General features: G+C 49.2%; 1 protein-coding gene across 1 annotated transcript; it reads right to left on the bottom strand.

Annotated features, from left to right (window-relative positions):
• Nucleotides 1–1,328: 1,328 nt before the first annotated feature.
• CXCL14 (C-X-C motif chemokine ligand 14) lies at nt 1,329–9,978 on the bottom strand. The gene is made up of 4 exons (XM_058034943.1): nt 9,642–9,978; nt 8,676–8,781; nt 4,003–4,113; nt 1,329–2,509 (listed from the first exon to the last, which is right to left on the bottom strand). The coding sequence occupies exons 1-4, from the start codon at nt 9,703–9,705 to the stop codon at nt 2,494–2,496; spliced, it is 297 nt and encodes a 98-aa protein (XP_057890926.1). The 5' UTR covers nt 9,706–9,978; the 3' UTR covers nt 1,329–2,493.
• Nucleotides 9,979–11,958: the final 1,980 nt, after the last annotated feature.

Below are 11,958 nucleotides of genomic sequence, written 5' to 3'. Positions count from 1 at the left end.
GTCCTGTGAGGTCTGAGTCAGTGACTCCTGAGCTGTGCACACCATTCCCAGTGGATTGAACCCCCTCTTGTGCAACCATATCAATATTTTCCTAGGAAATATATTGCCCAGTAGTCACTAAATAAAATGAAACATTTTTTGAAGTCTTCCAGCATGTTGAAATCAAGTCTTCTCAAGGAAAAACTACTGGTTTTGTTAAAATGTTCTTTCTCAAGAAAGGAGAGGGGTGGCTTGGCTCAATCACAGGTCTGGGTTTGCCCAGAGATTGGGCTCAGATGCTCAGCCAGAAACAGCTCCCTGTGGTTGATATCCCCAGAGATTCAATTTCTTTAATACCCTGGGGTTTTTCTCAAGAATTTTATTCATAGATATGTGAAACTTGATCTTTTTTCTTTTGCAGAATAGGAAACTACTTTGAAATCCTCTTTCTCCTCCAGCTCTGCCAGGTGCTTATCTCAGTAATTTAGGCTATATATATATATATAAAAATTATATATATATATAAATTATATATATATATAAATACTCTCTCTCTCTCTCTCTCTCTCTATATATATATATATATATAGTAATATATATAGTATGTTTATTTTTTTCCCTATTTTGTCTGTCTGAACTAAAGGAAGCCCTTGAGCTGAGGCCAGGCATTGCCCTGGCTCTGCAGGACAGGGCTGCTGTCACTGAGTTTGTGCTGATCCCAGGAGCAGCCCCGTGTGCAGCTGCCCCAGCACAGCTGGGAGCAGGCAGGAAGGCCAGCAGGGCTGTGCAGGGAGCACCAGGAGCTTTTCATGTGTTTAAACTCTTGCTGGCTGTGCCATCCCAAGCTGTTACCTTCCTTTTATCCTTTGGGGAGGATGTAGTGTTTGCACTTGGGTGCAAAGTGGTTCCCTGTGGGCGAGGGCAGAAACTGAGCAGGAAGAGGAGGTGGTGGCTCACAGGTTTTTGTTGCCTGACTTTTGTTGTATGACCGTCCCTAATCTAACCCAGATCTCGTCCAAATCACTTTTTATGTGGTTTTCTATGAACTGAAGTTGTTGATTTATGTTTACTTGACACAACACTAGACCAGTGGTTACAGACAAATGGCATTACCCTTCCTGATGTCACAGCATTCCTCAGTGTTTGGCTAAAGTCCAAATCCTAAAATGAGAAAGGAAAGTAAATTGTGCTGGAATGATGTTTTCTAATTCCAGTGTCATCAAGATGTTCTATCTCTAATCAGCTTCTCTGATCTACTATTTCCCCCGCCAAACCAATTCAGCTTCCAAGTGATTGAAAGTGGCAGGAGCTCCCTGATGGCTTAAGGAAATTTACACACAGCTGTAAAATTTTTTTACATTTTTTTTATTACTTTTTTTTCATTTGTCTTAGAAAGAAATATGAAATCTGCATGCAACTTCCTAAGTATTTCAAACATTTAAATAGCATATGATAATTTAGCAGTACAGTACATTATACAGTGAGATAATATAGGGAGACTTCCTATAGTGTATTTACAAATGAAAAGGTAGTTTTGTTATATTAAAAAGAGGAATGCACTGCTTAACGTTGAAGTATTACATTCAAAATAATGAATATCTTGTATTGTGACTAAAACATACATACGTATTTATATGTTTGCCCTATCATATTTTTCATAAAAAGGTACCTTTTAAAGGCTTTTTTTTGTTGTTGCTACAAATCTAGGAAAACATACACAATAGTCTTGAAGCTTAAGATGTCTCAGTACTGAAGCCACAAACTTTCTTTAAGTGCTTCAGGTGGAAAAAAAAAATACACATTTTCTTAGTAATAAAAATGAGTTAGAAATGCTTTCTAATGCAGGAGAGGTTAGGTGGGAGATGCAGGAAGCTTTGCCTTGCAGCAGGACCTCGAGTCCATTAAAGAAGAGGTACACGAGTGATGCTCACGCTCACTCGACGAGGTGCTGAGGGACCTCACTTCTGCAGGTACAGCCACAGCATTTTAGTGGCATCTTCCCTCACTCCTGCAGGTGCAGCCACAGCATTTTAGTGGCATCTTCCCCAGCAAACTCGTCTTTGGTCCCTGCTCTGCCTGGCTGAGGTGGAGGCTGCAAACAGGAGCAGCAGCCCCAGCCCACTGCCAGGGGTGAGGGCCATGGCTGTACAACACACCACAAAGTTCTGTTTGCCTGGTGAGCTTATAAAGCTCGATTGCCATCATAGTGAAGTATGAATGAATCATAATTAAAACCAAAAAACTCCCAAAAGAACTTCTTTAAAACGAAAAGCAGGTGTTTTCCTAATTTCAGTACGGAGCAGACGAGTATGAAATCAGAAGTGCAACAGATGCTTGTGAAATCTGGAAGCCTTTTGCACACGGCTATAAAATGTAAAAACTGACCCTTGGTAAAAAGTGCTTTATAATAATATAGAATTTGTGTCTTATGTCTGCGAGAGAGAAATAATCTTCTGTAGAGATCAGTCCTATGCCAGCCGAGGGAGTCCACTCCATTCCTTGTACCACTTCCTCTTATTCTTCATAAACCCTAAACAAAAGAAGAGGTTTTTAAACTAGGGATTTAAAAATTCCATTTCAAATAGCAATAATACAAAAATAACAACACAAAAATAGTAAAACTCCAAACCCCAGATTTTTAGCCTGTACCTGAGTAATTTGGAAAGTAATTTATTGATTTCAGCAGTCACCAGATTGCTACCTATATCCATAAAGCATCTAGGAGGAGTGTTGGACTTCAACACTGTCACATCTTAGAGGCATGTGGGGAGTGACAAACTGCATACAGTTATCTGGGTAAATAACATGAAGAAATCGACATCTACTAACTCACTTTAAATGCTCACTTTAAATCCCTATCTCACATAAAAATGTTGAAGCCTATAATGAGCTGCATATAGACAATATGTTTGCAATATCTGTTTGCAATAATATTACTCTATTTCATTTTTCTAGATTATTTCCTGACAGCCCAACTTGATGGGCTCGTCTGTCTGTGTGTTTCCTGAAGGCACAAGCCTGGGGCTGAGCATCCTTCATCATCAAGATGGCCTTATGTTAAAAGAAAAAAAGAAAGAAGCAGGGGAAGAGTGTAAATATGTGGTTATGCAACAGCCAGGGCTTCCCCACGTGCTCTGTTTGTGAAGCAGATGCAGGGAGCTGGCAGGAATCCAGGGAGATGCCCAGGGGCTGGCTGTGCCCTGGCATGGCCTGAGGCACACCAGGCACCTTGGGGCTGCAGGGAGAGGAGCCTGCTGCTCCCTGGCCTTACTTGAGCTCAGTTTTGGGGAGCAAATCCCCCACCAAACGAGGAGGATGAGGGTTTGATGGATCTGTACTGTGCATGGAGGCTCTTTCTTGGCCGTGGCTGGACACGGCAGGAGTTGTGCTGCTCCCCTAATTGCAGATGGGGACAGACATCACCACTGGCCATCAGGAATTCATCTCTTACTCTCTATCTTCTGCCTATGACTTATTAAAAAAAACCCAACCCTCTTTACAAAGGAGAAGCTGTCAGATTTTTATCAGAAAATTATCATTTTTCTGGGAATGACACACTAGTTAAAATTGGCAAATACCTGCGTCATCAAGTATTGATGAGGCTGAGGTGGTGTGATTGAAGTGTGGGACAGGGCTCCCCCTTTCCACCTCTCCTGGCTGCTTTTCTCGTGACTGTGTGAAAGTAGTTTAGCTTTTCATCTTGGATTTTTCCCCGTAGAAGGGAGGTGAGTGCATGTAAATAACTGAGAACGTCAGCTGATGAATATTTTAACCAAAAATAATTACTATTTATAGTCAGAACAGCCTAATGCCAAAATAGAAGCAAGAATTGCTTGTGGCAGGAAATAATTAATATCAAGAACACCCATTTAAAATTGTAATTTTGGTAACGAAATGCATCCTCGGTGCTGGATGCAGCATTTGCCAGCGTGTGCATTTTCCTGTTTTTGCTATTCCTGAACTCTGCTGGTTGCCTGGCTTACCCCCAGTAAGTGCTCCCCCATGCATCCAGCCAGGACTCACCTGCCTTTCTCCTTCCATACCCGGTACCACTTGAGCAGCCTCACGGTGTTCTGGCGCTTGGGGTTGAGGCAGTGCTGCTGCTCGCCCCTCACCCGTGTCCACAGGGTCACACTGCAAGGCAAGGGACAGCTCACAGGGATGTGCAATGCCCCTGCTCCCACCCCCTGCCAGAATGGGTCAGGGTTTTCCTCTCTCCTTTATGGCACAGAAATCAACTCAGATATTTTGGGTAAGGTCAGAGCAGCCGTTCTCCCTCAGTGTGGAGCGTTGAGGTTGTACCAGATGAAAATGCTCCTGCTGGTTTTAATCAGTGGGTTTGCTCTGCCTAAGTGTTAGATATCTTCTTCTGAGCATAATTAATTTAATTGGGGCTCATTCAGGCAACCACAAGGACTTTGCATGAGGAGACAGCTCCGTTACACTCAACAATACTTCATCCAAGAGAAATGATCAGAACAGCTTCATTGATTTTTTAATATTTTTTTCCTTAATTCTGTAGTATTTTAAATTCTTGCATGAGGAGACAGCTCCGTTACACTCAACAATACTTCATCCAAGAGAAATGATCAGAACAGCTTCATTGATTTTTTAATATTTTTTCCCTTAATTCTGTAGTATTTTAAATTCTTGCATGAGGAGACAGCTCCGTTACACTCAACAATACTTCATCCAAGAGAAATGATCAGAACTGCTTCATTGATTATTTTAATTTTACTCCTTAACTCTGTAGTATTTTAAATGCTTGCACGTGGCAGAGTGCTCGTGTGCCCAACAGCCAAGCTCTGAGCGCCAGCATCAGCCCTGGGGGCTTCAGTCTCCTCTCATCACCATCTGACCCTGCTCTCCCTGCCAGTTTGGTGTCCCCTGACTGTCAGGACCAAGCATGCTGAGACACAAAACATGGCAAAAGTATTTGAGTTCCCTCCTGGAGGCTCAGTGAGCTGCCACAGCTGAGGGGACGTGAGGGATCTGGGTCCCAACAGGACAGCTTTCCAGAAACATCAACACCACCCCACTTTTGGGGCTCAAAATTGAGCAGATTTTTGGTTTTCTTATTAAAAAAAAACCACCAGATAACATCCAAAACACAACCCACAATGCCAATTCGTATTAGAATGAATAATTTTCTGGAAATACCATCTACAACAGGGAAAACCAGTCATTGGTTTAACTAAAACCCTATAGTGGAATGAATTAAATGCTGCTAGAGACATGAGTATAATGATGGCAGAAACCCGGAAATACCTGTGTATACTGGAGGGCTTTTATGGTTTGGTTCAGAAAGAAAGACAAAATGCCTTGCAGACTTTCCCATCTCACCCTCCTGGTGCCTCACAAATTAAAACATGCTGCCTGCATGAACTGAACTGAGGGTCTCACCACCATTCCAATTTCAAGGTTTTACAAGGTGTTCAAATAGGTTTTTCTATTCAGTTAACCTTCCTCCCTGCTCCTCTTTTCTGCTCCATCTCCAGCTAAGGTCACAAAATGTTAAGGTGTAATTTCCAGGTTGTTTTCTGGGAGGATGAGGACTTTCCCCCAATGCATGGGAAAGCAGTGGAAGAGCCTTTAACAGCTGCAGGTATCAGAGAGGGAAGGGTCAGTGAAAACTATGGACTAACTATGTTCTAAGGATGCTCTCAGCCAACTCCTAGAGAGCAGTGTGTGCTTCAGAAGAGCAGTTTTCCTGTAGCTTTGAATGATGTGAGTTTTAGGGGATTTGAGGGCAGAGCAGGGTTTCTCCATGCAGCAGCCACCTCAGCTGTGCCGTCTGCACTGGCTGATCCAGACCTTGGCTTTCATTTCTCTCTTCTGACAGAGCATGGAGGATATTTCCAGAAAGTGATGGACAAGCTGAATTGCAGGAGAGGAGCAGGAACATCTCTGAAAAGCTGCAAGCCCTGCATTTGCACCAGAAGCAGTGAAGGACACTCTGCATTTACCAGTCTGCAGGAGGAGATCCATGGTTTGCCTCTCAGGTGAACTGGTCTTTCCTCAGGCTGAGATGCCTTGCTTTACATCACATGCAGGTTTTCTGCTTTGGCTCTGGAGGATGGACAGCAGAAATCTTCCCAAGGCAGCCCCATGGTCCTCTGCCATTCTCAGACAGTCCCTGGTGGATGCAGGGTTTGGTGGCAGCATGTCTGGGCACCCTGAGGTGACCTGGGCCTGCTTTTGGGGATGCTGGTCTGACAAATGTAGGGGAATGTGCCTAAAAGGTGCTGTAGGAGCTTCTGCCTGAGTGAGCAGCTGCTTGGATGGGCTGCAAGAAGATGTTGAGAGAGGTGGAGAAGGGATGAAGAATCAGAACCCACACATCCAGTAAGATTCAGCAGTGGGATTTGTGCCTTCGCTGCCCAGGGTTGGTGGCTGGAGCCTTCACCCTGGTGTCTGAGTCCCTGTGCCAAAACTCTGCCCAGTATGTCCCTGCCTCCAGGGCTGTGATAAACACCCCAAATCAATCAGTGACCCCAGCACCCTGTGTCCCCACACATCTCATCTGCAGGGATGGAGGGGCTGCACCTCTGCCTACAAACACCCTGTTTGCAGGACCTCAGGGGTCCTGGCTCTGGTCCTTTCACCCCAGGCTGCTGTGGGACTGCCTTTCCTACCCCTGGACAAAGGCACTGCTGTGAGCCCAGCTCTTCTCAGCCTGACACATCCCCACACCCTGGCATGGGGCAAAACATGGGCGGGGGTGTTTCAGAGCATTGCAGGAGAAGGAGTTAAACTTCCCTCCTATTTTCTGCTGCCTCCCCTCATTTCAGGAAACAGATACACACAATTACTGCTGGATGTACCATGAATCCTGATAGGCTTTGACTAGACTGAGAACTCACTTTAACTGTCTCTTACCCTGTGGCACAGCTCTGCTGGGGGTTATGGCCAAAACCTCCCTAACTGCACCCCCATACCCACTGCTTCTCATTCCAACATAATTTATATCATGTTTCTGCTATATGAGAGCTTTTAAGGAGGGCAGAAGGGGATGCAGCTTTGACAACTTGTTTTGGATGATCACTGCAGCAACAAAAACTCAGCTGCAGGAATTCAGCTCCTCTGTGCCGTGTCCAGAGGCTCCCGGATAAATTGGTTCCCAGAATATTAATTTCAGTGCTTTCAGTGCTGAGCTCAGGCTGCATCAGGGGGGCTGGCAAGGTGGTGATGGCACTGGGCTTGCCCTGCCTGCCCCACAGACACCTCCAGAGATGAGACACTGATGGGGCAGTTCTGGGATGAGGCACTGATGGGACAGCTGTGCAAACCCTGGACAAGCCTCAGCCTTGAATAGTATGGCTCAACATCTGCCCTGTCAGGCTGTAAAAGCAACTGCTCCTACAGGGCTTTCTTGCTTTCCCAGATTTCTGACTGGAAGTACAATATTGCATTAATGGGATTTATTTCATACCCCCTGGTCACCATCTGCTTTTGGGCAAATAACTGGAGTGGGATGCCAAGAGTTGGTGTCCCCCTGTGACATCACTTTACTATTGAAGGGTCAAAGCAAACAGAGTAAAGCTGATTCAGGCAGGGTTCTCTGCAAGAACTTTTCTGTTCAGGTTACCGTCAGCAGGTTTGGGCTTCAAAGACGTGGGTCTGGCATTCCCTGAGCTCAGCACTGCTCACAGGGATGCTGCTCTGGCTCTGCAGGACGCCTGAGCAAGCTTGAATCTCCATTCCTTCTCCAGGAGCTCCCTGAGGTGCTGAGCCTGGCAGCTCCATGTGGCACTCCATGGTCTCTGCTGAGGTATCTGTGCCAGGTGGACGGGCAGAGCCAGCCCTGTGGGCACTGCAGGGTGCTGGGGGGTGTGCAGCCTGCACAGGTCCCCTTGCTCAGCCACTGGCAAGGCTTCCATGGGGAGCACAATGCTGGATCCAATCACTCCTGAGGGTCCTGGGCTGTGGCTGATCCTGGGACACTTTTCCCCCCTCTTAGGTGGCAGGGGGCTCGGTGCAGTCCTGTTGGGTTATCTGCCCTTCTGGCTCTTACCCAGCTGCATCATGTGCTGGTTGGATGGTGCTTTGTTGGGGCAATCTTATGATATCCAAACAGGACAGGAAAAAAGCCAAACCCACCCATATTTAAAATGTGAAAACCCCTTCCATTTTTAACCAGTTATGTAAAAAATCCCTGTACCTGCCTCAGCTTGGTTACGCACTACATCAGCTTGAGATTTTACATCAGCATTGGTCCTGACTTGCAGGGACACTGTGAGGAAAGAATTTTATTATATGCTGAATAACCCCAGCAGGTAAAGGAGATCCCTCTGGTACAATGCAGGCTGGGGTAACTCTTCCTTTCAGAAACCACTACAGACCAAACTCTGCTCAGAATAACCTGAGTAAATAGTTCTGAGTGTTGTATCAGGCAGCTTGGAATAGAATTTTTCCCTATTTTCACTTGAACTCATGATAACCTTTTTATTGCTTCCCATTCTGGAAATACTTATTTGATAAAAAAAATTGTGTCAAAAAATGATACGTGGGATTTTGGTCATAATTGCCCTTTTTTTTTTTTCTTTTTTTTTTAAATCTGATGCAGAAAATTACTATGCCCAGGAATTAGCATGCCAGGGCATGAGGGAAACAAAGAACAAAGAAAGAACTTGCAGATAAGGTGAAGCAGTTCAGCTGACAGGGAAACAGAGAGCAATAAATGAAGGAAAACTTACATAATCATCTCTTCCACGCAAAATGGGTACCTCGGTTTTATTTCCAGCTTCCGTACATTAGAGAATCTTATTTTAGGACCTTTTCTTGAGCATTTGCACTTCACGCCTACAAGAGAAAGCATTTTCTCATGCGCCTGCAAAGCTTCCTGCATACCAAGCGTCCCTTCCCCTCCAGCCTGTGTGCATCCAGGAAAACTTCAGTTTGCTCTTTCAAGACTTGCTGGGAAAAGATTATTTTTTAAAATGCTGTTGAGCTTAAAAAGAGAGAATTTTTTTTCCTTTGGTATATCCCAGGAAAAGGCAGTGACTCTCTGGGAAATATATTTTAGAGCACTACATATGCTCTGGAATTTTCTAAATAGCAGATTTTTTTAAAGTGCACCTGCTGTGATTAAATATAATTGTATTTAACAAAAGGAAATGAAAGAGTCAGAACTCGCTTTAAACTGAGCAAGCAAGTGCATGTCTGGGCTACTTTCTCATTCACTGTGTCTCACTTGGACTTTGTAGGACTTTGAGTCATTTCTCCTTGCATGGATGCTGTGGTGCAGTCATAGCCAGACAAAAGCTGAGCATTTTTTACCCATCATTTTTGTGCACAGCAGAAAACGCAGACTGTGCCACCACCTCACATCCAGCTCTGCTCTATTTGCCCTGAAAACCACCCTCAGTTTCAGAGGAGGTGCTTGAGCTCTATTCCTGAATAACGAAGAACATGGCACGACCTGCCCCACTGCGAGTTCTTTGCCGCGCGCCGAAGACACAAATGAAAACACAACTTCATCCCTTGTATTTTACCTCTCCTCCACCTTTACATAACTTGCAGCTCCCTTACTCACAGATTCCACACATCGCACCTTTCCACCGTGCAGGGCATAGCTCAACCCAAGCCAGGGCTATCAAGACACAAACGCAAATTACCGGAGAAGAGATTTACATGGCAATAAGCAGAACAAACCCCTTTACCTTCCGCGCTGGCCAAGCACATCGCGATGAAGAGCAGGAGCAGAGCTGCTGTCAGGAGCTTCATTGTGAGACAGCAGGTACCCGAGGAGACGCCGGGGGGCTGATGTGTGTGTTCGCCTGTCCTCGGTGCCCCCGGTTCCGCTGTCCCGGGGCTGGGTGGGCGCGGAGGGCACGGCGGAGCGGCTCCCGGCGGAGCGGCGCTGCCTGCGCTCTGCCGCTGCCTTGCCTTCTCCTCCTTTAAAGCGCTCCCCGCTGCCCTCGCTGCCGGCTCATTAATATGCACAGCAACTCCACGGCTCCCTCCGCTTCCTCAGCCCGCCGGGGAGGGGGGGACCGGCACCCCGGGGGGAACAGCCCCCATCCCCGCCCCGAGCATCCCGCGGGGAGCGCGGGCGGTGGGGCGGCTGCTGCTGCCCCTGCCCAGCCGGGACCTTCCCCATCAGCGCCGGGCTGGCTGCTGGGGAGGGTGATGTGTGCGTTTGTATGAATGGGGCTGGGAGCTGAAAACCATCCGCTTGTGAGCGCTCCAAGGATGCCCGCGCTCCGCGGAAATTCCCATGCCCCTTGGAAATAAGATTTGGAGAGCTCTCACCTGGGAAGGGTGTCACCTTTTGCCAAAGACTGACTTAAATATTAATTTTTCTAGATTTAGCAGGCTTCTAAATCTAAAGGAAAGTTCAGTGAATCAAATGGGGGGAAATATTCCTAAAAGCTTTGTTAGGCGTGTTTAGCATGTGGAAGGTCTCGGGAAATAAGCTCGGTTTATTGTTGCTTTAATGAACACTCGAACGATATTCTGCTCCATGAAGAACAGGGTAGCAACACGCGGGAACTTCATGGAGGTAAATAGATATTCCTCCTCCCTTGCAGAATCTGTTTCTGATTTCAGAAACAGCTAAAAGAGCATCTTCAAATCCAGATTCCAGATTTTTGTCTAAATGAAACGGGTGGAGATCTGAGGATCTGTGAAGGTCTAATCGCCTTCACAGCAGCGTACTCCAAACGCCTCTGCGGCCCCGCGGTTCCCCCAGCCCCGCTGCCCCGCACACCCATCCCCGAAGCCAGCCCCGCTGCCAGCCCGGGCAGCGCTCGGGGAGGGCTCTCCACGCACTCCCAGCTCCACTTGCATTTTAAGTTTGGCACACGGCTCGGTTCCTGCCGGCTCCCATTGGCAGCGGCCGTCCCGCTGCGTTCCCGGCCCGGCTGTTGGCAGGCTGCGAGTACAGCCCTACCACACACAGCCTGCACGTTGCGCGCCGGCAGCTGCGGCGTTCTGGCCCCGGCTCCCATGCGGGACGTGCCGACATGCCGGGAACAGCCCGCCCGCTCTGCCCAGCCCAGCCTTGTCCTGCCCTGCCTTGCTCGCAGAGCCCTGCCCGCCTTGCCCTGCTCGCTCTGCTCTGCCCTGTCCTGTCCTGTTCGCTCTGCCCTGCCCGTACTTCCTTGCCCGCTCTGCCTTGCTCCAGGAGCCCTGCCCGCTCTGCCCTGCCCACTCTGCCCTGCTCGCCCTGCCCGCCCTGCCCTGCCCGCTCTGCCCTCCCTGCCCGCTCTGCCCTGCCCGCTCTGCCCTGCCCTGTCCTGCCCTGCTCGCCCTGCCCGCTCTGCCCTCCTTGCCCGCTCTGCCCTGCCCTGCCCGCTCTGCCCTGCCCTGCCCGCTCTGCCCTCCCCGCCCTGCCCGCTCTGCCCTGCCCTGTCCTGCCCTGCTCGCCCTGCCCGCTCTGCCCTCCCTGCCCGCCCTGCCCTCCTTGCCCGCTCTGCCCTGCCCTGCCCGCTCTGCCCTCCCCGCCCTGCCCGCTCTGCCCTGCCCTGCCCGCTCTGCCCTCCCCGCCCTGCCCGCTCTGCCCTGCCCTGCCCGCTCTGCCCTGCCCGCTCTGCCCGCCCTGCCCGCCCTGCCCTGCCCGCTCTGCCCTGCCCTGTCCTGCCCTGCTCGCCCTGCCCGCTCTGCCCTGCCCGCTCTGCCCTGCCCGCTCTGCCCTCCCTGCCCGCCCTGCCCTGCCCGCTCTGCCCTGCCCGCTCTGCCCTGCTCGCCCTGCCCGCTCTGCCCTGCCCGCCCTGCCCTGCCCGCCCTGCCCTGCTCGCCCTGCCCGCTCTGCCCGCTCTGCCCGCCCTGCCCTGCCCGCATTGCCCTGCCCGCTCTGCCCTCCCTGCCCGCTCTGCCCTGCCCGCTCTGCCCTACCCGCATTGCCCTTCCCGCTCTCCCTGCCCGCCCTTCTCTGCCTGCCCTGCCCACTCTGCCCGTCCTGCCCTGCCTTTGCTCTCCCCTTGCTCTCCCTTTGCTCTCCTTTGCCCTGCCTGTCGTGGGAGAGCGCCGGGGGAT

Source organism: Melospiza georgiana, chromosome 15 (genome assembly GCF_028018845.1).
Source record: "Melospiza georgiana isolate bMelGeo1 chromosome 15, bMelGeo1.pri, whole genome shotgun sequence".
NCBI lineage: Eukaryota > Metazoa > Chordata > Aves > Passeriformes > Passerellidae > Melospiza > Melospiza georgiana.
Note: the sequence above shows the minus strand (reverse complement) of the source record. Positions and strands in the feature narration are given on the sequence as shown.

What these genes read in the sequence shown, in the direction of transcription:
- CXCL14 (XM_058034943.1), bottom strand. Translation starts at nt 9,705, where the DNA reads ATGAAGCTCCTGACAGCAGCTCTGCTCCTGCTCTTCATCGCGATGTGC. An exon ending in GTGCTTGGCCAGCGCGGAAG is followed by an intron (nt 8,782 to 9,641) that starts GTAAAGGGGTTT and finishes TTTCTCTTGTAG; the next exon opens with GCGTGAAGTGCAAATGCTCA. An exon ending in TGCGTGGAAGAGATGATTAT is followed by an intron (nt 4,114 to 8,675) that starts GTAAGTTTTCCT and finishes CTTGCCTTGCAG; the next exon opens with TGTGACCCTGTGGACACGGG.